General features: G+C 40.5%; 1 protein-coding gene across 1 annotated transcript in view; it reads left to right on the forward strand.

Annotated features, from left to right (window-relative positions):
* SLC35F1 (solute carrier family 35 member F1) overlaps positions 1–22,219 on the forward strand; it is a 388,655-nt gene that overhangs the window by 344,193 nt on the left and 22,243 nt on the right. The window contains exons 6-7 of the mRNA XM_073337159.1: positions 5,830–5,882; positions 10,364–10,518. Coding sequence (XP_073193260.1) covers positions 5,830–5,882; positions 10,364–10,518 — 208 coding nt within the window. The remainder of the gene's footprint in view (positions 1–5,829; positions 5,883–10,363; positions 10,519–22,219) is intronic.

Here is a 22,219-nt window from a genome sequence, read left to right on the forward strand (position 1 = left end):
ACGTAGAGTAATTTGTCTCTCTTCCTTTAAATATTGCTTGCTTGCTTGCTTGCTTGAAGATTATAATATGGTCTGTTTTGGGGGGCTCTGTGCTGAGCCAAGTGGCCTGCTAGGCTAGGCTGAGAGCTTACTAATGAGCTTACTAACTGCGATCTCTTGATTCCTAACCTCCTTAGGATGCTTTGACAAGGGGGCGGGGCTAACTCAGGTAGAACAAGGGTTTAAAGAGCCAGCTCCACAGCAACCAGAGAAGCTAGTGAACAGGGAAGTTTTGTGAGGGAGTTTGAAAGACATTCCTTTCAGGTCCAGCTCTCAAGCAGAGAGAGTTCCATGACAGAATGTGAGAGCATAAAACAGAGTGAGATACCAAGATTAGGTAGGGAGAGTTCAGTAGGAGGGAGAGGTGGCTGAGGGACTATAACATAACTACTAGAAGAGGGTCAGAAAGACCTCTTGAAAAAAAAAGACACAGGAGGTAAGGGAAAAAGGGAAATGAGTATGAGAGAAAGGGGGAGAGGAGGAAGACACCTAGCAAACATACTCTAAACTTAGGCCAATAACGCCACCCCCCAAAAAAATAAATAAATAAAACCCCAAAACCACTCCTGCAAAAGTAAAAAGAATGCAGGCAGAAGTCCATCACAGAGTGGATGCTCTCCAGTTTATTGCAGTGAATGCAGCATGGGCACATGGTATATATGTGCATTTGATGCAAGAAGCTCATGGCCAAAGAGACACAATATGAGCTCTTGAGGCTAGAGTGGCAGAACTGAAGGAGCTAAGGGAGACAGAGAGGTACATAGAAGGGACTTTCAGGAAACACAATAGAGTGGTCCCACCACCAGTTTGACAGCGTCTGTGCTGTTGAAAAGGATAAAAATCTCAGGGAAGGGAGAACATCAAGCCGGAGCATAGGGAAATGATTCTATATTTGGAACTTCCTTCTAGATGACATCATGGTTTCCTTCTGGGGAGGAAACCCCCATTATTAGGAAGAGCCAGGTAATAGTGATGGGAGATTTGCTTATTAGAAATATAAATAGTTGGGTTTATGATGACAGGAGAACCGCATGGTGAATTGCCCTCTAGATGCAAAGTTTGCAGATCTCATGAGACATCTAGGCAGACTTATGTGCAGTCCTGGGGAGGAGCTGATGGTCATAGTACATGTAAGTACCAGTGACATACAGAAAAGTAAAAGAGAGCTCCTGGAGGCCAAATTTAGGCTGCTAGGTTAGAGATTAAAGTCTAGGACCTCCATGGTAGTGTTCTCTAAAATACTCCAGTTCCATGCACAGGGCCAGAAAGACAGGTGGAACTGTGGGGTCTCAAAGTGTGGATGAGATAATTGTGTTGAGAGGAGGGTTTTAGGTTTATTAGGAACTGGAGAACCTTTTGGGAAAGTGGGAGCCTATACAGGAAAGATGGGCTCCACCTAAACCAAAACAGAACTAGGCTGCTGGCATGTAAAATGAAAAGGTTATAGAAGATTTTTTAAAATTAAGGGCTGGAGTAAAGTTCACAGGTGTGATGGAGCACACAATTCGGGTGGAGACATCCCTTAGGGAAGAGTTTATTAAAGGGGAAACTCTATATCTTAGTAAAGAGGATAGGAAAGAAGTTGATAAAATACAGGTAGGAACTAGTGAGGAACAGTCAAACATAAGAGTCCCATTTAAATATAACACACAAAGGCAAGCAACTGATTACTGGCAAAATGTACAAGTGTTTATATACAAATGCTTGAAGTCTAAATACGAAGACGGATGAACAGTAGTGCCTGACATTAAATGAGGATAGTGATATAATAAGGCACAGCAGAAACTTATTAGAATGATGATAATCAACAGGACTTGGTAATATCAGGGTTTAAAATATATAGAAATGATAGAGTAGATTGCAGTGGTGGGGGAGTGGCACTATATGTGAAAGAAAGCATAGAGTCAAATAAAGTAAAAATCTTAAATGAATAAAACTGTACTATAGAATCTCTATGGATAGAAATTCCATACTTCAACAATAAGAGTATTGCAGTAGGAATATACTACTGACCCCCTAACCAGGATGGTGACAGTAATTGTGAAATGCTCAAGGAGATTACAGACAGAAAACACAATAATAATGACGGATTTCAACTATCCTCATATTGGCTGGGTATATGTCACCTCAGGAAGGGATGTAGAGATAAAACTTCTGGACAACATTAGTGACTGCTTCTTGGAGCAACTTGTCCTGGAACCCACAAGGGGAGAGGCCATTTTTGATTTAGTCCTGAGTGGAGCACACGATTTGGTCCAAGAGGTGAATATAACTGAATGGTTCAATAATAGCGACCATGGTGTAATTAAATTTAATATCCTTGTGGGTGGGGGGGAAGTGCCAAAGACACCTACCACTGCAGCATTTAACATCAAAAAGGAAAGTTGTGCAAAAATGAGGAAGCTAGCTAAACAGAAAGTAAAAGCAACAGTCACAAAATGCCTGCAAACGGCATGGAAACTCTGTAAAAACACCATAATAGAGGCTTACAGTAAATGTATACCCCAAATAAAAAAAATGGAGGACCAAAAATGCCACTATGGCTAAACAGCAGAATAAAACAGGTGGTTAGAGGCGAAAAGACTTTCATTAAAAATCGGAAGTAAAATCCTAGTGAGGAAAACAGAAAGGAGCATAAACTCTGGCATGTCAGGTGTAAAAGTGTAATAAACCAGGCCAAGAAAGAATTTGAAAGAGCAAACACCAAAAGACACAAAAACTAACAGAATTTTTTTTTAAGTACATAAGAAGCAGGAAGCTGCTATAACAGTCTGTGGGGCCATTGGACAATCGGGGTGCTGCTAAAGGAGCACTCAAGGAAGACAAGGCCGTTGAGGAGAAACTAAGTGAATTCTTTGCATCAGTCTTCACTGCAGAGGATGAGAGAAATTCCTGCACTTGAGCTGTGGTTTTTTGGTTTTTTGGGTTTTTTTGGTGACAGATCTGAAGGACTGTCCCACATTGAGGTGTCAGTAGAGGAGGCTTTGGCACAAACTGATACATTAAACAGTAGTGAGTCACCAGGACCTGATGGTATTCACCCAAGAGTTCTGAAGAAACTCAAATATGAAATTGCAGAACTACTAACTTAAATCAGCCTCTGTAGATGATTGGAGGGTAGCTAATGTAACACCCATTTTTTAAAAAGCCTCCAGAAGTGATTCTGGCAATTACAGGTGAGTAAGCCTAACTTCAGTACTAGGGCAAGTGGCTGATATTATAGTAAAGAACAAAATTATCAAACACATAGATAAACATGGTATGTTGGGGTGGAGCCAACATGGCTTTTATAAAGGGAAATCATGCTTCACCAATCTATTAGAATTCTTTGTGGGTGTCAACAAATATGTGGACCAGGGTGATCCAGTAGATATAATGGACTTGGACTTTCAGAAAGCCTTTGACTAGGTACCTCACCAAAGGCTCTTAAGAAAACTAAGTAGTCATGGAATAAGAGGTAAGGTCCTCTCATGGATTAGTAACTGGTTAAAAGATAGGAAACAAAGGATAGAAATAAATGGTTAGTTTTCAGATGGAGGTAAATAAATAGGTCCCAAAGATCTGAACTGTTCACCATATTCATAAGTAATCTGGGAAAGGGGGTTAACACTGAGGTGGCAAAATTTGAAGGCAATACAAAATTACTCGAGATAGTTAAGTTCAAAAGTGACTGTGAAGAGTTTCAAAGGCATCTCACTAAACTTGGCAACAAAGTAGCAGCTGAAATTCACTGTTGATAAGTGTAAAGTTATGCACATTGGAAAACATAATCCCAACTATACCTACAAAATGGTGGAGTCTAAATTAGCTGTTACCATTCAAGAAAGATTTTGGAGTCAATGTGGATAGTTCTCTGAAAACATCTGTTCAGTATGCAGCAGGAGTAAAAAAACCAAAAAAACAGAATGTTAGAAACCATTAGGAAAGGGCTAGATAATAAGCCAGAAAATAACATAATGTCACTATATAAATCCATGGTACCCCCGCACCTTCCATACAAGGCGAAGTTTAAAAGCGTGGAACTGTTCAGCTTAAGAGACAACTAAGATAGGTATGATAGAGGTGTATAAAATCATGAATAGTATAGAAAGAATGTTATTTACCCGTTCCTGTAACACAAGAAGTAGGGAAAATTAAATTTCCAATTAAATTAATAGGCAGCAGGTTTAAAACAAACAAAAGGAAATACTTCTTCACAAACACACAGTCATCCTGTAGAACTTGTTGCCAGGGGATGTTGTGAAGGCCAAAAGTATAATTGGGTTAACAAAATAATTAAATAAGTTCATGGAAGATAAGTCCAACAATGCCAATTAGCCAAGATGGTCAGAAACACAAACCCATGCTGCGGTTCTCCCTAAACCTCCAACTTCCAGAAACTGCAACTGGATGACAGGGAATGGATCACTCGATATTGCCCTATTCTGTTCATTCCCTCTTGAAGAATCTGGCATTGGCCACTGTCAGAAGATAGGACACTGGGCTAGATGCACAATTGGTCTGACCCAGTATGGACATTCTTATATTTTTAAATATTTATATATTAGAAAGCTAAGCAAAAGTATTGTCATGAAAACTCTGAAGCATACATAGTGTATTCTATCACTTGTTTGTGGGTCCCCTTTCCTTTCCTATGCATCTCTCTCTTTGTTTTGTATTTTTTGGAGTGCAAGCTCTTTGGGACAGGAACCGTGCCTCCTTTTGTCTTGTGCCTGGTGGGTGCAGCTGGAAACTCATAATAATAATAAAGAAAAGTGGTAGCTGCATATTATGCTTTTTGAAAATTGTTTCAGAATTATTTTAAGCCTCTCTGTACATGAGAGGAAAGGGGGATCTTCACTTTAAGAATCAAAAACTCATAAGAGCCCTGCACAGCAGGGTTTCATCCCCAAATCACAGGCCAGAGAAGGCTGGTTGAGTGGTGAACTAGCTAGGAGGAGTCCTGACCTGTAGGATCCCATCATTAGAGCACGGGGGGCCTTATTGGCACCTCACTATTTCCTTATACTCCCCCATCTATTCGTATCCATCTCTTGTCTTTTGTCTTTATAAATTCTTTGGGGCAGGGACCGCTTTTTTGTTCTGTGTCTGTGCCTAGCACAAGGGGGTCTTGGTCCAAAGCAGGGACTCTTATGCACTACAATAACACAAATAATAAGAGTCTTCGTGTTAATGGGCTTTTAAAATTCAGTTAACCTTGAAACTAAATCCTGAATGGACTCCTTCAGTTTGGCCCACCCTTAGTTTTGTTTCTTGAGTTTTATTGCTATGATTACGTGGTTTCTCTCTTAATGTTTGACAAATTGTAGCACTGGATGTTTTCCCCAAGACCATTCTATGAAATCTGCCACCTCAAGTCTGTGATTTACTCATCATTGTATTTATTCTACACTGCAGAGGAGCTTTGAAGAGTGTATAACTCATGCAGATACATTATCAATCCTTAAAGTTCAAGAGCTTTAGGTATGAAGCTGGTATGAAAGTGGGGGGGGGGGGGCGGGCGGGGGAGGGGCAGCTCTGGATTAACAGCCAGAGATTTGGAGATAAACCAGGGCAAATCACATGCTATAAAATCTGATTACTGCACCAAAGATCTTTCCAACACACAGATATAGGGATAAAACCAAAGTGGGTTATCAAGGTCCGACTGCATTTGGTCTGTATAGCTGTTTCCAGAGTCTGTTGTTATAAGGCTATTCATTTTGTGTTGTCCACCATATGAATTGCATGAGTGGAAGTAATTTAAGTTCTGTTCCTTCCCATCAAACTTTGCCTTCTTTTCTTTTCCAGTGCAATAATGGAACACAAGGAGTTGTTAAAAGTTCCCTGGGATTGGCAAATAGGTAAGAAGATAATTCACTTCATTGAAGACTGTTGCTGAAGAAAGCAACAGGAGGAATAATTCTTAGGGAGGAGTGTGGGAGGGCTAAAGGAGGCAAGGTTTGCTATATTCAAGCAAGCTACTGTCAAAGGTTGGAACTCCATACCTCATAACCTTTTAAACTGATCTATGCCCCCACTTCTCCCACTGCCATATTATATATTCCCTGCACCATTAGGCTTTAGGCAGAGAAGAAGCATGTGAATGTCATAAGTAAATCACTCTGGTAGCAGGGTGACCTCACCAATAACAGGCTTCTCATTCCAAAATTCAGTGCAGCACTGAGACAAATAACCATAGTGGTTGTTAAAAGCCAACATTTTACACTCAGTGCAAAGGAAAGAAAACAGAACTTAACAAAAAACTGTAAAAGAAAATTGCCTGCACTGGATTTCTCAGGTCCATAAAACCTTTTCTGAGGGGAGCATTTCTGCATGCAGATAGTTAATTGCTCTCCAAGTGAACTTGGTGAGTTGTAACAGACATATATTTCAAGTAAGTTTTTGGTAGCATCATGCACAATGACCATACTGCATATTAAGAGGGGGGTGGGGGCACCATTGTTTGGCTTGTTGGAGGAAGGTGTGTACCTCATTAAGGGGCTAGAGAGGAATGGAGCAACTTTTACAGATGCTGCAGAGCATGTCCGTGTGGGAACATTAACCCATCCCTCCTCCCAGGTGACTAGAAGAGAAGGGGTACTATAGAGGTCCATGCCAGTCAGGAAAAGCCCTCTTTTATTTGGACCAGATAAAATGGATTGGTAAAGGATTTAAAGGAGGTATTTGTTAAAGAAGCAGAAACATGGGGGATTCGGGGCTCTTATTACTGCACAGCAGGGAGCCAACTCCCCCTCCTTCGAGGAGTGGAGATGGCGAGGTTCCAACAGCAGGTCTGCTGGGGTCCAGGATGGGTAAGGGGGAGGGCTGTTGGAAACCCCCCCAAGTATATATGACAACCTGCACTTTATATATTTATCTGCCAACTACTCCCAGACAGTTAAGAATAAAGTTGTGGCCTAATTAAACCACATCCAGTGCCACCTGTCCTTCCAGCATAGCTGGACTATGAAACTTGTAGTGATTCACTTTGCACACTGGCTGGCTTATTCCCTTTTCAAGTTGGAAAATGAGTTTGAGTCTAAGATTCTGTTCTGATAACTCAAGCAAATTATTTCCCCTTTTTGAAAAATCAACATTTAGGGACAGTTAGTTCCTAAAACATCATGGTTGGCATCTGTGACAATAGAAGCATTTAGTTGAATGCTGATAACACACAATACCACATTCTGTGCAAGAGGTTGAAATACTGAGCAGAAGATCAGGCTTTGATTATACAGCAACAGCATCTTGTTAACCTAGTTTCAAAATGAGCATCAAGGTATCACCTCAGAAATATGGAAATCAGCTGGTTATATAGGGAATCTCCGAGAAGTGGAGTGATAAGTAACATGGTAGTGTGTTCCTTTCTTTACTGCTTTAGTCACTATTTCCTCTAATTATCCTAAACCTTAACAGAGCAATGCATCTGTCATGAAGCATTGTCACTACAAGTCTTGGAAATTTTACACGAGATTGAAAACTAAATGACAAATCAGTTAAAGTATCAGCTGAGGAACAAACCATGCTGCAGATTGTAGATTCATTTGCTTTCATTCGTCTGAGATCTTTAACAAAACTCTAGCAGAGATTGGTAACTTTTCATGTTAAGAAGCCTATGATCATGAATTAATTTGTTACTGATGGTACTAGCAATCATCACAGTGAATTCATCTCCGAGTTATGTGGATGTCATATGTAGCTACACAAGAGTTCTGTTGTAATTCAGGATTAGTTAAGTGTGCCCTTAAAATAAAGTCACACTCGGTGGTCTCCACTGCCATTAAAATGTCTTCCCAAGTTAGTCACAATTTGTAAGAGTAGAAGGAGGAAAACAACCTGCCAAGAATGGTGTACAGCTGTACTTGTTTTGTGAGTGCAATAATTCGAAATGTGGTTGAGTTGCCAAAGAACATGGATAAAATGATGATAACTTTGTATAGTTTTGAATTCTTCCCTGGCTTCTACTGTACTTGGTGAATTTTCCAGTGCGTTGGCAGCATTGTAAGTTTGTCAAGTAGTGATTGACAAGACAACATCAAGGAGGACACAACCTTGCTTGTCCTAAATAGTTATCCTGTGCAGCAGATTTAAACCTGTGGCCTAGCACAGTTAAATCTTCAGCCCTTTGAATGGTAGTGATAAAGTCATAGCAGGCAACCTAATAAATAATGAAAGATGGCCTCTTGCCACCTACCATACAACATTCACAACAGTGATTTCATATTATAAGTATAGATTGAAACTGTGATATCTCAGATACCAATGTGTAGTAACTATGGGCATTTGCTGATATTTTAGGATGACCACTATATATGTTTTATACAAAGGTATACTTCTGTTGAACTGCTTCTATGAGATCCAAACCATGAGTATTATGGTAGCATTTGTTTGCTGGGTAGCTTTTTTTAAAAAAAGATACAAAATCAGCAGGACTTTATCCATTGTTATTATCAGTTAATTCCTTATTTTGTACTTTCAAGGCTCTGGGTATCAGATTTTCTGCAGTTTTAAGTCAGTGCCTCTGAAGGGCTAGCATGAGTCTAAATTTAGTTCATGCACACATTGCAACATCCAGTAGCAGTGGAATTATCATTTGCTTGAGTGCAGATGAGTGGAGAAGTTGAGTTTTTTTAAAAAAAACCTTGCTTTGGGATTAACCACCAAATAATTGCTGTTGTGAATTCTTCCCTGGTAGGGCTTCAGATGTTTTTTTAAGTGAAATTACTTTTTTAATAGAATGTATTATTTATATTACATCAGTGCCTAAATGTCCCACTGTGTTACAAACTGTACAGACACATAGTAGGAGACTGTCCTTGTCCTGAAAAGCATGCAATTTAAAAAGACAGATGAAGGATGGGAGAGTAAATAGAGGCACAGAGTTGTACAGGGATTTGCCCAAGGTCACATGAAAGATCAGTGGCAGAGCCAGGAGCAGACTGCAGGTCTCTTTATTCGCAGCCCAGTGCCCTGTCCATTGGACAGTTCTTTATCTGCAAGTGCAGTATAATCCATTTTATGGGTCTAATCCTGAATGCTCTCAACTCCTGTTGAATTCAGTGGGAACTGAGCATGTTCAGCACCTTAGAGGATTAGGTCCAGTTTGGGGGATGCCCCAAAACACAGTTTCATTTCCCATTAAGAGGAATTCACAATTAATAGAAGATACTATTTTAATAGTAAAGCTATTCTCATGGGAACTACAAAACACTTTGTGTTATTGGACTGGTCCAAAATGTTGAAAAGGCAATATCTGCACTGGGATGGGTAGTTTGCTTGCTTCTTGCTCAATGGCAGTGGCATCTGCAAGACACACAGCATAGCTGCTTAACATGTCTAAGAGGGGATGGAAATATTCTCTTATGTAAAAATGAAGCCAGCCACACACAGACACCTGGTGATCTTCTGAATGAGTGAAGAGAGTTTTGATGAAAGCCTGCTTGAGTGACTGGTGCTCTAAATGTCATGGAGAAACTTCAGTGTCTCAATGCAGACTGCCTGACAACAACCCAGATGGGCTATCCAACCATAGCATCTGATGTCAAGGTGTAGCAGCACTGAAGAATTGCATTCATCCAGTCAGGGCACAAAAACATGGGCATCCAGCGGGCAACATACGAACTATGTGCCCAATCAAAACAGCATGAATTTCTAATTTAGAATATTCACAGCAAACCCCTGTCAAACAAGCTATAGGCCAAAAATTATTCACAGAATGTATTATTTGAATAATTTTGAATATCCAGCACATTTGAATAAATTGTGATGAGCTCACAGACAATTCAAAAACAGAAGAACAGGTGTAATTTGTTCAATAAATAATTCATTATGAATTAGACACCAAGTTCTATTGATTGTGTGATTGTCCTAATGAATGAAAAACCTGTAGTCTGCCATGATGACTTACGCTATTTATACCACACCAGGCAAGATATCTGCAAAACAGTTGTTAGTACACAGGTTTTGGTACACATTTCTCATATTTAATCAGTCATATTCTCAGTTGACTTAAATTGATGTAGCTCACTGACTTCAATGGAGCTGTAACAGCTTACATCAGCTGGGGATCTGGTCCTGTGTGATTTAGACATTCGTAGTGATTGCATGATTTATTAGAGGATTTTACATTTCCACTGGTATAGTACATATTTATATTAATGCTCCAAGTATGTCTATAAATATATACACAGGTTAATAATTTAAATAAATGTTCTTTGAAAAAATATTCTTAATTCTTTTTTAAACAGTGTGGCTTTCTTCTTTCTCACCACACAAATTTAGGCAATATTGAACCTTTGGATAGACTGTGGTAGATCATTTTATCTTGTTCCTCTTCCCCCAGGGTTGCTGTATGTCGGCTTTAGTGCCTGTATGTTTGGCCTCTACAGCTTCATGCCAGTGGTCATTAAGAAAACCAGTGCTACTGCAGTCAACCTCTCCCTGCTCACAGCCGACCTGTACAGCCTATTCTGTGGATTATTCCTCTTTAACTACAAGGTAAATTGAATAGATTATGTATTTGAATGATGACTCTCTCTGAAATAGTGTCGGTGCAGAGAAATGAATCAGTCTAAGGACCACAGCGAGAACTGCTGTTTTTTTGATGGGTCTATGCAGTGAAGTGGAGAACATTTGATGTATCTGTTATTACTTACTAAAAGTGCAGTCTTCCCAGTACTCTCCTTTCCCCCAATGTAAACCACTTTTTGTGTGCTTCTCCTTTGTTCTGAAATTACCTCTCTGAGGGAGAAGCTAATTCAGTCTCCATGCCTACTTAATCCCTCACCCCCATCCTTGACCAGAGCCAAAGTGGTGTGTGAGGGGAAAGTCACTTTATAAACCATTAACAGATCCCTTAACATATTTTTGCAAGGTGATGATCTTGTTTTGTGTTTCATACTGTATCTGAAATAGTTTTAACTGGTGAATTATTTTTGCATGATGTCTCTTAGCTGTCCAAAACATAGCTGCAAAAATGTCCTTTTTGTCAGCTGTCCCAATGGCTTGGCTGTTAGTGTATCAGAATGTGAAGGAGACTTATGATAAAGTCAAACCTCTAGCTCTCAAGCCATCTGATATTTAGAACATGGCAAAGGCCACACTCTAGGCCTCCAGTTGCAAGGGATTATGTCACACTATTCACAAGCCTCCCTGGGTGGCCATCTTAAAAATGGCATTATGCTCTTGGAGGCGATTGCTATGTAGCCATGATTTATTCCGAAAAGGGAGGTGACTTAATGGGGAAAATGGTGACCTGGAAACTAGTGGAGGAAAATGAAAGCCTGATGATGCTGGCCTGGCAAACAATCCAGAGTAAGGGTTTAATGTATATGAATGGCGAGGAAATGTCCACATGCAAAACTTCAGGGCCCAACCCAAGAACAAAATTTCTTATTTGCCTATTATTTCATGCTAATGACTCTTCAAGGGCATTGCAGATACCAAATAAAGATGCATATGGAATCCAAAACTAAATTAAAAACACACTGTAGAGGGCGCTTGCTGGACCACAGGACTGATAAGGGATATGGAGTCCCTTACTTCTAGATCACCAGTTCAAATCACTAGTGACTGAAAAGTGCTCCTATCTGATGGCTGCTTGGAGTCATATAGTGAAATGTGCTTAGTTGTGTCAGTCCAGTTTCTTGAGGACAAGTAGCCACATCACAAAAAACAGAGATGGACAAACCCAGGTTGGATTTGCTTTCACAATGTCATTGGTCATTTTGCCTTAGCAAAGCCATCCATATTCCACAACAGGAGAATCAGATCCAGGTCCCATTTTGTCCAAATGCTTATAATTCCGCAGGGTAGCAAGAATTGGATATGTGATTTTAGTTTTGGCCCATGTTTGTTCCAGATAGAGATGGACAAAAAGATGTGTGATTTTGGTTTTGCAAAACAAACCCTGGTGCTGGATCTTGATCCAGTTTTACCTGAACCCTAAAGTGCAGGGGATGGATAAATGGTTCCATTTTTGTTTCATTTCTATAAAATAAAGTTTAAAAAAAATAATCAATTGATATCGTTGCCAGCAGTCCCAGCCCAGATTTTGAGGACTGAATTATCATGAAGAATGACCCACATTCATAAGCTCTTGGGGGCATGCATTTTCTGTTATATGCATGTGTGCAGTGCCTAGCACAATGGGGCCTTGGTCTCCACTCAGAGATGGTGATTGCTAGCAGGAGAGATATAATTAATAACAATAGTAAAATAATCCCTCCAGTTGGAAGCCCTATTGGAAAGTGTGGAGAAGTTTGCCCTGCCTCTACACCAATGCAGTACCAATCTCAGTGCTGCCAATCTGTCTCCTTTCACAATCTTCATGATCACTGGGGAGGAAAATTTAAAAAGAGGAAAAGGGACTGGTAAAAGAGCTGAATTAAAATTCCAGCTCTAGCTGTCTGAACATTTTTTACATGTCAAATTAATTTCTCTTGTTCTGATCCTTATTCTGGTCTTTTTCTCTGGTTTACTATCAGGTATGATTTTTATATGAAGGAGAGCTGTAAAGCGGGCTCCCTGCATGAAATAATGAAGTCTAATACATATGCATTAAATGACCTAAATTAATTCCCCTTCTAGGAGTGCATGTTTTCTAGTTTCGGAAAAGCTGTTCTGTTCCCAGTCCATCTGTACCTCTTCTTCTGATGCACGGTACTTTCTTTTTATTGCTGTGCTGACCAATGGGTGAAGCCCCACTTCACAGCAAATGGCTTTATGCTAAATTAGAATCATCTGAGTGGTTTAGTGCCCCTTACAGAATATAATTTTATGAGGCTTTCAAGAAACAGTTATGATTTTTCCCTGTGCCACTACTTTTATCACCTGACAGCTTTATTGCACCTACAGCAGTAAATCTATGAAAATCCATGGAAAATACAGGAAATGAGTTTTACTGGGCTTACAGCCTCAGAAACCAAAGTGAAGAAGAGATTATATTTGAAGTGTTTTGATTTGTTAATATTTTATCTTCTTACAACAAGGACTCATGCTATCTTGATATACAGGACAGTATGCTTATAAATAAACCAACATCTATAGGTATTATATGCACTCCATATGCTAGTGTATTATATTGGCCAGCCCCCAAATGTTAGTCTGTAGTAAACAAAAAATATAGCATGTATCTCAAACTCAACTCTAATGGAGGATTAATGATGTAAGAAGTGACTTTTATATATTAATAAAATATAATTACTTGTGGCTTGCAACTTGAGATAGATTTCTGAGTATGCAAATTGCAGTTCTTTTTTAAAAAACAAATCAAACTATTCGAATTCTGCCAACTAAATGCTCTGGAAGTCTTTTTTTTTTTTAAATCAGTAACTGAGTCCAAATGTTCTGCTTGTGAGAGAAAGATGTTTATCAATGCCCTGTCAAGTAGCTGCATAATTCTCCTTACTGAATTAACATCTTAAGCACAGCATAAATTTTCATTGCATTTATCCCCCTGTCTTCTGACTCTTCTGGCCCAGGTGCAACCCTTTGACCTGTCTGTCAAGAGTGATCTAGCCATCTCCCTGCTTGAAATATAAGGTCCATCAGGATCCTAAAACAGAATTAAGACAAGGAATTAAAGAGTTGTTTGCTTTTCCTATTTCTATCATATTGAATCAGGCCATACATTCTCCCAATCTCTCTCTAGGTCTCTCTCTCTTGTTTTTTAGCTTCTGTGAAATACATTGGTGGTGGCAGGGAAAATGAGTGCTATATGGGCTGAGATGTGGTGGGTAAATTCCACGCTAACACAGCCAGGGAAAGGCTTAATTCCCACCAAACAGAGACAGGCAGAGGTCCTATTATAACCTGTGGATTTTACTCAGCCTGCACATCAGAGTACATACTTAAGCAGGAAGAGGTAGCAACTTGGGGGTGCGCAGGGAAACAGCCTGCCTCTCTCCTTCCAGTCTGAGGAGTCCCCATGGTGGGAGATTGAGGAGGCAGTTTGTTTGGACTTCATTTCTTTTGATTTTTTTGTTACATGACCCTGGATTACTTTACCTCTTGCAGTGAGTGAACAGATCAGTCTGGCCTAAGTGGACAGTTGTATTGTGGGATGGTACCCCAAGTATGGGTGGCTTCATTTGACTGGAGGACCAGATATAAAGAGCCACAAAGACTGGGTAACATACATACACCCCAAGGAAGAGAGGGAAGCAGTGGAACTAAGTGGCCTGAGTCAGGAAGCAGAGAAGGCTTGATGCTTGGAGTGGGTGCCTGCTTCCTTTTCAGGTCCCAAGCTGAAACTTCCAGTAGAGGGCAGGCTAGGCTGCACCTCCCCTTCAACCACACCATATCAAAACAGGACCTTGTCACCTTGTCCCATTCCCACTGGATATGAGCAAGGCTGCAAGTTTGTCACGGAGGTCATGGAAGTTATGGATTCCGTGACTTTCAGTGACCTCCATGACTTCTTCAGTGGCCAGCTGCACCAGCTGCTGCTGGGCAGTCTCGGGCCACTGCTCCCCCTCCCCAGCAGCAACAGGAGTTTGGATGGGGGGATGGGGGTTGGGGCATGGGAGGGGATGAGGGCTCTGGGTGGTGCTTACCTTGTGGGTAGGGCTCCCCAGAAGCAGAGGTATCCCTCAGCTCCTAGGGGGAGGTGCGGCCACGGGGTTCTGTGCGCTGCCTCTGCCTGCAAGCACTGCCCCCACAGCTCCCATTGACCGTGGTTCCCCTGAGGGATGTCGCTGCTTCTGGGGAGGCGTGGAGCCTGGTAGGGAGCCTGCCAGCCCTGCCAAACCCCGCCCCACCCCAGCACCAGCATGGGTCCCAGGCCGTGCACCACCACCCACTCCCCACAGCACCAGCAGGGGTCCGAGGCCCCCCTGAGCATCCACAGTGCCCCCCCCAGGCTGCCCTTTGAGTACCTGCAACACCCCCCTGGGTCTCCCTCCCAGCATCCATGGCACCTCCAGGCCGCCCCACTCCCCAAGATTTAGTCAGGAGTATATAGTACAAGTCATGAACAGGTCATGGGCCATGAGTTTTTGTTTATTGCCTGTGACCTGTCCATGACTTTTACTAAAAATACCCATGACTAAAACATGGCCTTAGATATGAGTAATTTCCATATACAGTACTTTAATGGAAGTTACTTGGATCAAAGATGGGAACAGAGAAGAGAGAGAATCAGGTCTCTGGTCTTATAGTAGAGCCTTCATTTTCATTCCAAGTTACTTGTCTCTTCCTGTGTGGAAATGTCTGGGAAGCTAATACTTCCCCTGTTCTTGCAATTCACACTGGGATTATGTCTGTCCCCTATGCAAGTGTGTAACGGGAGAGTAAGTTCTTGCCCTCTCTCCTGCCATTCACACTTGTGCAGGGCCAGCCACATTCTGTCCCTTAGTTTCATTATAGTGTCAAGGTTGCTGCTATATTTCAGACTAACTACAATTTATATATAAGGAATTTTAATTTTTTTTAAACTATATAAAAGAAAATGTACGGACATCAAACAGTGAAGGCAACAATAGAGTGAGCTATGCCCCTCAGAGTCACATGCATTTTATCAAAGTCCTGCAGCACAGGTAGCCCGTTAGTGTGAAGCACCAGTAGAGGGGATGTTATTTACTTTGCATTACATTTTGCCTTCATCTTGCAGTTTCAGTTCTTCATCTCCTGCCCTAAGCTGTTGTGTCATATTGCTGTAGTCTCTTAAAAAGCTTTCACCCTCCACACTAAGCTAGCTCTGTTTTGGAGATGTTTCCCATATCCAAGATTTGGAAAGTGCTTTGAGATCAGCCAGAATGGAAGATGCTAAATAAATGCAAGATATTTTTATACCATATCGGTATTGCAATGCCTAGGCATACTATGGACTGAAATAAGGACATCAAGGTAGCCTTAGTCACATGACCCTGGAAAGTATAATTTAAGAGATTCAAAGAGTTAAAGGCTATAATGGACCTCCTATATATATAGAAAGGCATCCAGTCTTGATTTAAGAAGATCAAGAGATGGCGATTATATCACTTCCCTCAGTAGTTTGTTCCTGTGGTTTATCAACCTCACTGTTAAAAAAATTGTGCCTTTCTTCCAATTTGAATTTGTCTGGCTTCAGCTTCCAGCAATTGGGTCTCATTATGCCTTTCTCTGCTAGATTAAAGAACCCTATAGCACCCAGTATTTCCTCCCCATGACAGTACTTACTTACATGCTGTAATCAAGTTACCTCTCAATCTTCTTTTTGATAAAATAAACGGATTGAGCTCTTTGAGTCACTCACTGTAAGGCATTTTCTTTAGCCCTTGAATCATTTTTGTGACTCTTTTCTGTGCTTTGTCCAATGTTTCAACATCCTTTCTGAAAGGTGGACACCAGAACTGTACAGAGTAATCCAGTATCCATCCCACCAGTGCCACATAGAGGTAAAAGCACCTCCATACTCCTCCTCACCATTCCTTTGTATATACATCCAAGAATCGCATTAGCCCTTTTTCTACAGCATCACGTTGGGAGCTCAAGTTGAGAGTTGTTTGTACACTATAACCCCTAAATCCTTTTCAGAATCATTGCTTTCCAGGATACAGTCCCCAATTTGGTAGGTATGGCCTGCATTTCATGTTCATAGATGTATAACTGCGTTTGGCTGTATTAAAATGTGTTTTGTTTGAATAGGCTTAGATTACCAAGCAATCTGGATCGCTGTATGTGACTGCCCTGTTCTTATAATTATTTACCACACCACTAGTCTTTGCGTCATCTGCAAATTTTATCATCAGTGATTTTATATTTACTTCCAGATCACTGAAGAAAATGTTGAACAGTGGCATGTCCCTTCTCTGGCTCCTACACGGCGGTGTGGCCAGCTGGCTCTGCACATTGCCCCGTCCACAGGCACCACCCCTGCAGCTCCCATGGGAGCGCTGCAGGGGGCATTGGAGTGAGTATGAGCCAGAGGGGGGTCATGCCGCAGCTTCCGGGAGCCGCATGGTGCGCCCCCCGGCCCTGCGCCCCAGCTGGAGCGCCAGAGCGGGGACATCCAACTGCTTCCGGGAGCCATGTGATGCAGCCCCCGACCCTGCGCACAGGCTGGAGTGCCAGAGTGGGGCCATGCGGCAGCTTCCAGGAGCCGCTTGGTGTGGCTCCCCAACCCTGAGCCCCAGTTGAAGTTCCCGGAGCAGGGCAAGCCCCAGATTCCACTCCCCAGCGGGAGCTCACAGGCGGCTTAAAACCTCTTCAAAGCTTGCAGGCTGGATGCAGCCTGCGGGCCATTGTTTGCTTACCCTTGATCAACAGTTACCTTTATCAACAAAATTAGTAATCTCCTCAAAGGATTAAATCAGTTTTATTAGACAAAGGCTATTTCCATCAAACCATTAATTTCCCAGCTGTAGAATACAGTATTCTCTAGCTGTCACTGATGCACCAATGCCATCAATGCCAGGAAATTAATACATGATATCCCTGGGTTTATTATTTCTCCTGGTTTTTTGTTTGGCTTTTTTATAGTTTGGTTTTTTTTTGTCTCAGCCTTAATTTAATGTTAATGTCAGCTTTTAAAATTTCATGCTCTTCATTTTCAAGCCATATGTTGTACTTTAGTTATTTTAAGTAAATTGTATTCTCACTAAATAATCTAAGCAGTTTATTTTACATTTTCCACTAGCTAGACCATGCATGCTGATTATGTTCTGCATCAGCAGGCCCAGTCACACTATATTATATCTTTACCTAGCAAGCCAACCACAATAAATTATATTCTGAATTGGCAAATTCTGTTTTATCCAAGATTTAGCCTTGAAAATTCAGATATTCTGGACATAGCAACAATTTATGAATCGGGACAATTTGGCTATTACATGGATAACCAAAAAAGTCACAAATCCTGCTGTAAAAGCTAATCAAATAGGGATTACAAAGGAATCAAGAATGCACAAATAAACATTTGACATTCAAAACCCTTTTAGTACTAGAGCGTTGTAAGTGTTATAGGTTCAGAAGAGGACATAATTTATATTAGCTCTAATATCAGAGTTTCTCTGTTGAACACTGTGGATGGGTATTTCATAGAGAGTTCAAGGAACCTAACACAATAAAAAGCTATTTTTCTAACATGATAAAAAAGTACAAACAGAGTGCTAGATTCTGATCTCATTTATGCCAGTGTCAATCCAAAGTAACCCCAATGAGCTCTGGATAGACATTGGCTTAACTGAGCAATCTGGCCCCGAGTAAGAAGCTATTAAAAAAAAACCCCCCAAACCCTCTAGAATTGCAGCAAAAGAATTAGGCGCTTCAGTTAAAAAAAAAAGTCTCTAAATGTCTGAGCCAAGGCCCATGAAGTCAATAAGAGTCTTTCAGTCAACTTCAATGGACTTTGGGGTCACATACTAAATTGGTAAAATCTGATACTTGAGAAGGAAATCTAAAAGTACTTGATAACTTAAGGACTATAGAGAAGGCTGCCTTATGACCCCCCACATATGCTCCATTTTTACATATGAAGAATATAAATGAAGCAGTTAGGCGCTAGCATGGTTAAAAACACTGAAATTCTTCAGCCTTCACTTTTTCAATAAGAAACCTCGAAGTACTTTACAACAAAGAGTTCAAACAGCCCTTTTTCTTCTGTTCACAAAAGATGGTTATATTGTCTATTTTTCCCCTAGCAATAGTCAGTCAAATTGATCATTTGAAAGAATGTCCTAAACATCGGAGAGTGACCAAACAGCTTCAGAAAAAGGTGTTGCTTTTTGGGGTGGGTTTTTTTGTTTTTGTTTTTTGTAAACCAGAGTAGGAGAAAAGGTTTGAACCAATCGACAAGTTGCTTTCTCCTCTGCCGCACTAAGGGCCTGGACGAAGGCTGATTTAAGTCAGTGGGAGACTTTCCTTTCCCTTCAATTGCCAATGGATTGAGCACTAAATTTCAAGATCTGACAGGTGCTCTGCCTCTGGTCCATTATTCTAGGCTGAGTGGGAGTCAGGGAAGGCTAAGCAGATAGTGCAAGGGATAAGGGGCAGCAGTGACAAGAAATGGGATTATAAATGAATACAGGTGTGTGGGTCAGATGTTACTACTGACAACAGGCAAGCTTTCACAATTCCTTTTCTATCGCAGCCAAATTATTATAACTCCAAACATTTGTTTACAGTTATCCACCAATTTTTCAAATGTCAAGAACCTGTATTTCAGGATATTTTCTCTATGGATAAGTTTATACTACAAGCTCTTTGAGCTAGGGACTATGTCTATCTATGAGCTTGAACAGAATCTAAAACAATGGGGCCCCTATCCTGATAAGGGCCTCTGGGCACTACCACTACAAATGTTTCATAATAATTATGCTAATGACAAATATCATTATTAGTGATTCAAGCTATTGACGATATATAGCAACCTGATAGTTTATATTACTTTTACTTTCTCTTCCAAACTATGAAATCCCACTTACTGTAACTCACCCTCAATAATGCAGTTACTATTAAGCAACACGGTGAAATTGTGCTGTTTATGTGCCTTCCATCTGAGCAGACAGAGTTCCAGATCAATGCCTGAAAATTTTTTTAATCAATTAGAGACCAATTCTAGAGAAAAATCAGACTTCCAAGCTTGAAAAACTGGGCTGCAATTCAAAAGAGATAGAGGTGTTTTTAGTTGAATGAGAGTCCCTGGTCATTCTTTGGTCTCTCTTCATTGGAAGGACACAGGAGCTAGCTTTGGTAGTACCATACCAGATTATCCTCTAGTATAACTCTATAGAGCACTAACTCATAGTATAAAATTCTAAAGTGAACTTCAGGGGAGGGCGCAAAATGGAAAATAACATGCTCCCTAACAAGACGTTTCATAGTCTGACCGTAGATTGTTCGCAACTTTGCACTGAGATGCTAGTTCTCTGAGAAACTTGTATTATCAAGGGACTGCTCCTTCTTTTGCATGCTATCGTGTATTTAAATGTATTATTCATAAATCATAAACCAATGAATTGTGAAATAATTTATAACTGCCATATTCTGGCCATCAAAATGTACTGCATAATAGGCTGCAACTGTTAACGCAGAAGGTAATATGGAGGTTTCAGTTCCAATAAATCACTTTTTCAGATGCTGTTACTTCATAAACATCAATTGCCATAGGCTAAAATAATGTTTTAATGAATTGTTTCAATTTGGATTTTTGGATTTTAGTTTTAAAAAGACTGTTCACAATTAGTGTAACTCAACAGCAAGCCTTTGATTGCATCTACTTCCTGGTCAGGGTGCTACATATGCCTTTTTTCTGTTACAAGATTAATGGTATATTGACTCCATGATTTAGACCTCTTATTATTCTAGGTTGAGTATACGATTGATAAAGACTAAGGATGACAGCAGTGTTCTGTACTTTAATACTCCAAAGTTGTATATCAAATTGTAGTGATGTCTCTACTATGGGCCTTACTTTTGAGCATCAGTAGATCATTGGCCAGAGTAGCTTTTTTTAACCTGCTGTCCTCTGAAAGAGAGAAAGATGCTGCTTCTCCGGTATGTTAAAAATGGACACAAAACCTTATTATATCCCGGTCCTACACCCTGCAGAGGTATTACTGCCTTGTTGAAGTAGTGTGTGTGTGTGTGTGTGTGTGTGCGTGTTGAACTGCATATCCCTATCACTAGAAGGAATGCTTTAACTATGTTTATCCCAAAAGGGTACTGTAGAGAATATAATAGCATCAGAGATGCTGAAGTGCTATTTGGTGAGTCCAACTTGTGTAATTTAGTCATCCTAATTTTTAAGCAAGACTGTGGATGATCTGAAAGATGGGAGAATAGTAAATAGTTCAACTTAAATACATTTGCACTCCTTTTAAAATAAACACTTTTCATGATCATTTGTTCAAGTGCAGTTTTGTTCATATAGATATTCACAGCAATTTTGAATTAACTGAAATTCATTTAATCAAAAATGAAATTTGTGGTGAAACAACATTAATTTTAGGTTGAAGCAGAAATAGTTTGAAGGTGAATCTATCCAGTCAGGGTAAAGAAGCAATAGCATGTGACTTATCTGACCAGTCAGACATCTCAAATATCACATTGCAGATACTGACTACTTCAAAAGAATATTTGCAATGAAAATGAATTGAAGAGGTACAAGTAGCAAACAAATGTAAAAAATCAGTCTGTTCATGGACAATTTGGGAAGAGGAAAAAAATCTAAATTAGCTGTGTTGTCCATTGTCCAATTGTTTGCTCAGATTTACTTGAGCTGAAAGATTTACATTCTCAAAACAATTATCTTCTGGGAAGGAAGGTACATTGCCAAAATCGTGTCCTTTTAGTCCAAGAGGTACTGATTTCCAGATGAAATTTTGAACCAAGGTTGCAAGTGTCCTAATAGAACCTATTGTCTTATGGAATTTATTTAAAAGATACAAAGATGAACCCCAGGATCTTAGCCAATATTTTTTCTCTACATAAAACAGGTTCTCACAGTTAGGTTACCTTACTTCTTACCTTGCTTACTTACCTTACTTCTATTTGACTGTGCATTTGATTACCTAATCCTAGAAAGAAGCCTGGAGAAATGGGACAGAACTGAAGCAAAACTCCAAGATCTTACAGATTTAACTGTAAACTATCACCTAAAGCAGAAGGGATTTGGTGAGGTGTGGAGGTGGGAAAGTGTAAAGCCCCTCACCCTGCAGACCTTAAGATCCGCCAAGAAAGGACTCCTCAACTCCACTGAAATAGAAGCTATCAGCAAAGCTGACTGAACCTCCACACAGATCCACTGCCCATTTCTCCCCTAGCACCATGTGGCTATGTCCCTTTCAGCTTCACAGAAGACTCAGAAACCCAAGAATCCAAGCTGTATTAACACCCAGACAGATTTCCATGGGGAAATCCAGACGTTCTTCAGGGATAACCAATCCCTGCAGCAAATCCTCCTTTTTAAGAGCAGGTTCGACAAACACCTGTCAGGCATGGTCTAGATAATACTTAGTCCTGCCACGAGACTGGAGTAGATGACCTCTCGAGGTCTCTTCCAGTCCTGTGATTCTATGATGCCAGCTAATAGCTGCACTTTCACATTCAGTAGAAACTATGAGCTGCTCTCCTCCACTTTCTACTTGACCCGTCACTTCAGTTTTCAAAATGCAGCTCATTTGTTGCAGTATTTCCTGGAAAATGGAAAAAGGACTGACATTGCCTACTTCATAGTTTGTCCTTGTAATGGGGTCGGCACTCACCTCTCATGGACACC

This window comes from Lepidochelys kempii, chromosome 3 (genome assembly GCF_965140265.1).
Source record: "Lepidochelys kempii isolate rLepKem1 chromosome 3, rLepKem1.hap2, whole genome shotgun sequence".
NCBI lineage: Eukaryota > Metazoa > Chordata > Testudines > Cheloniidae > Lepidochelys > Lepidochelys kempii.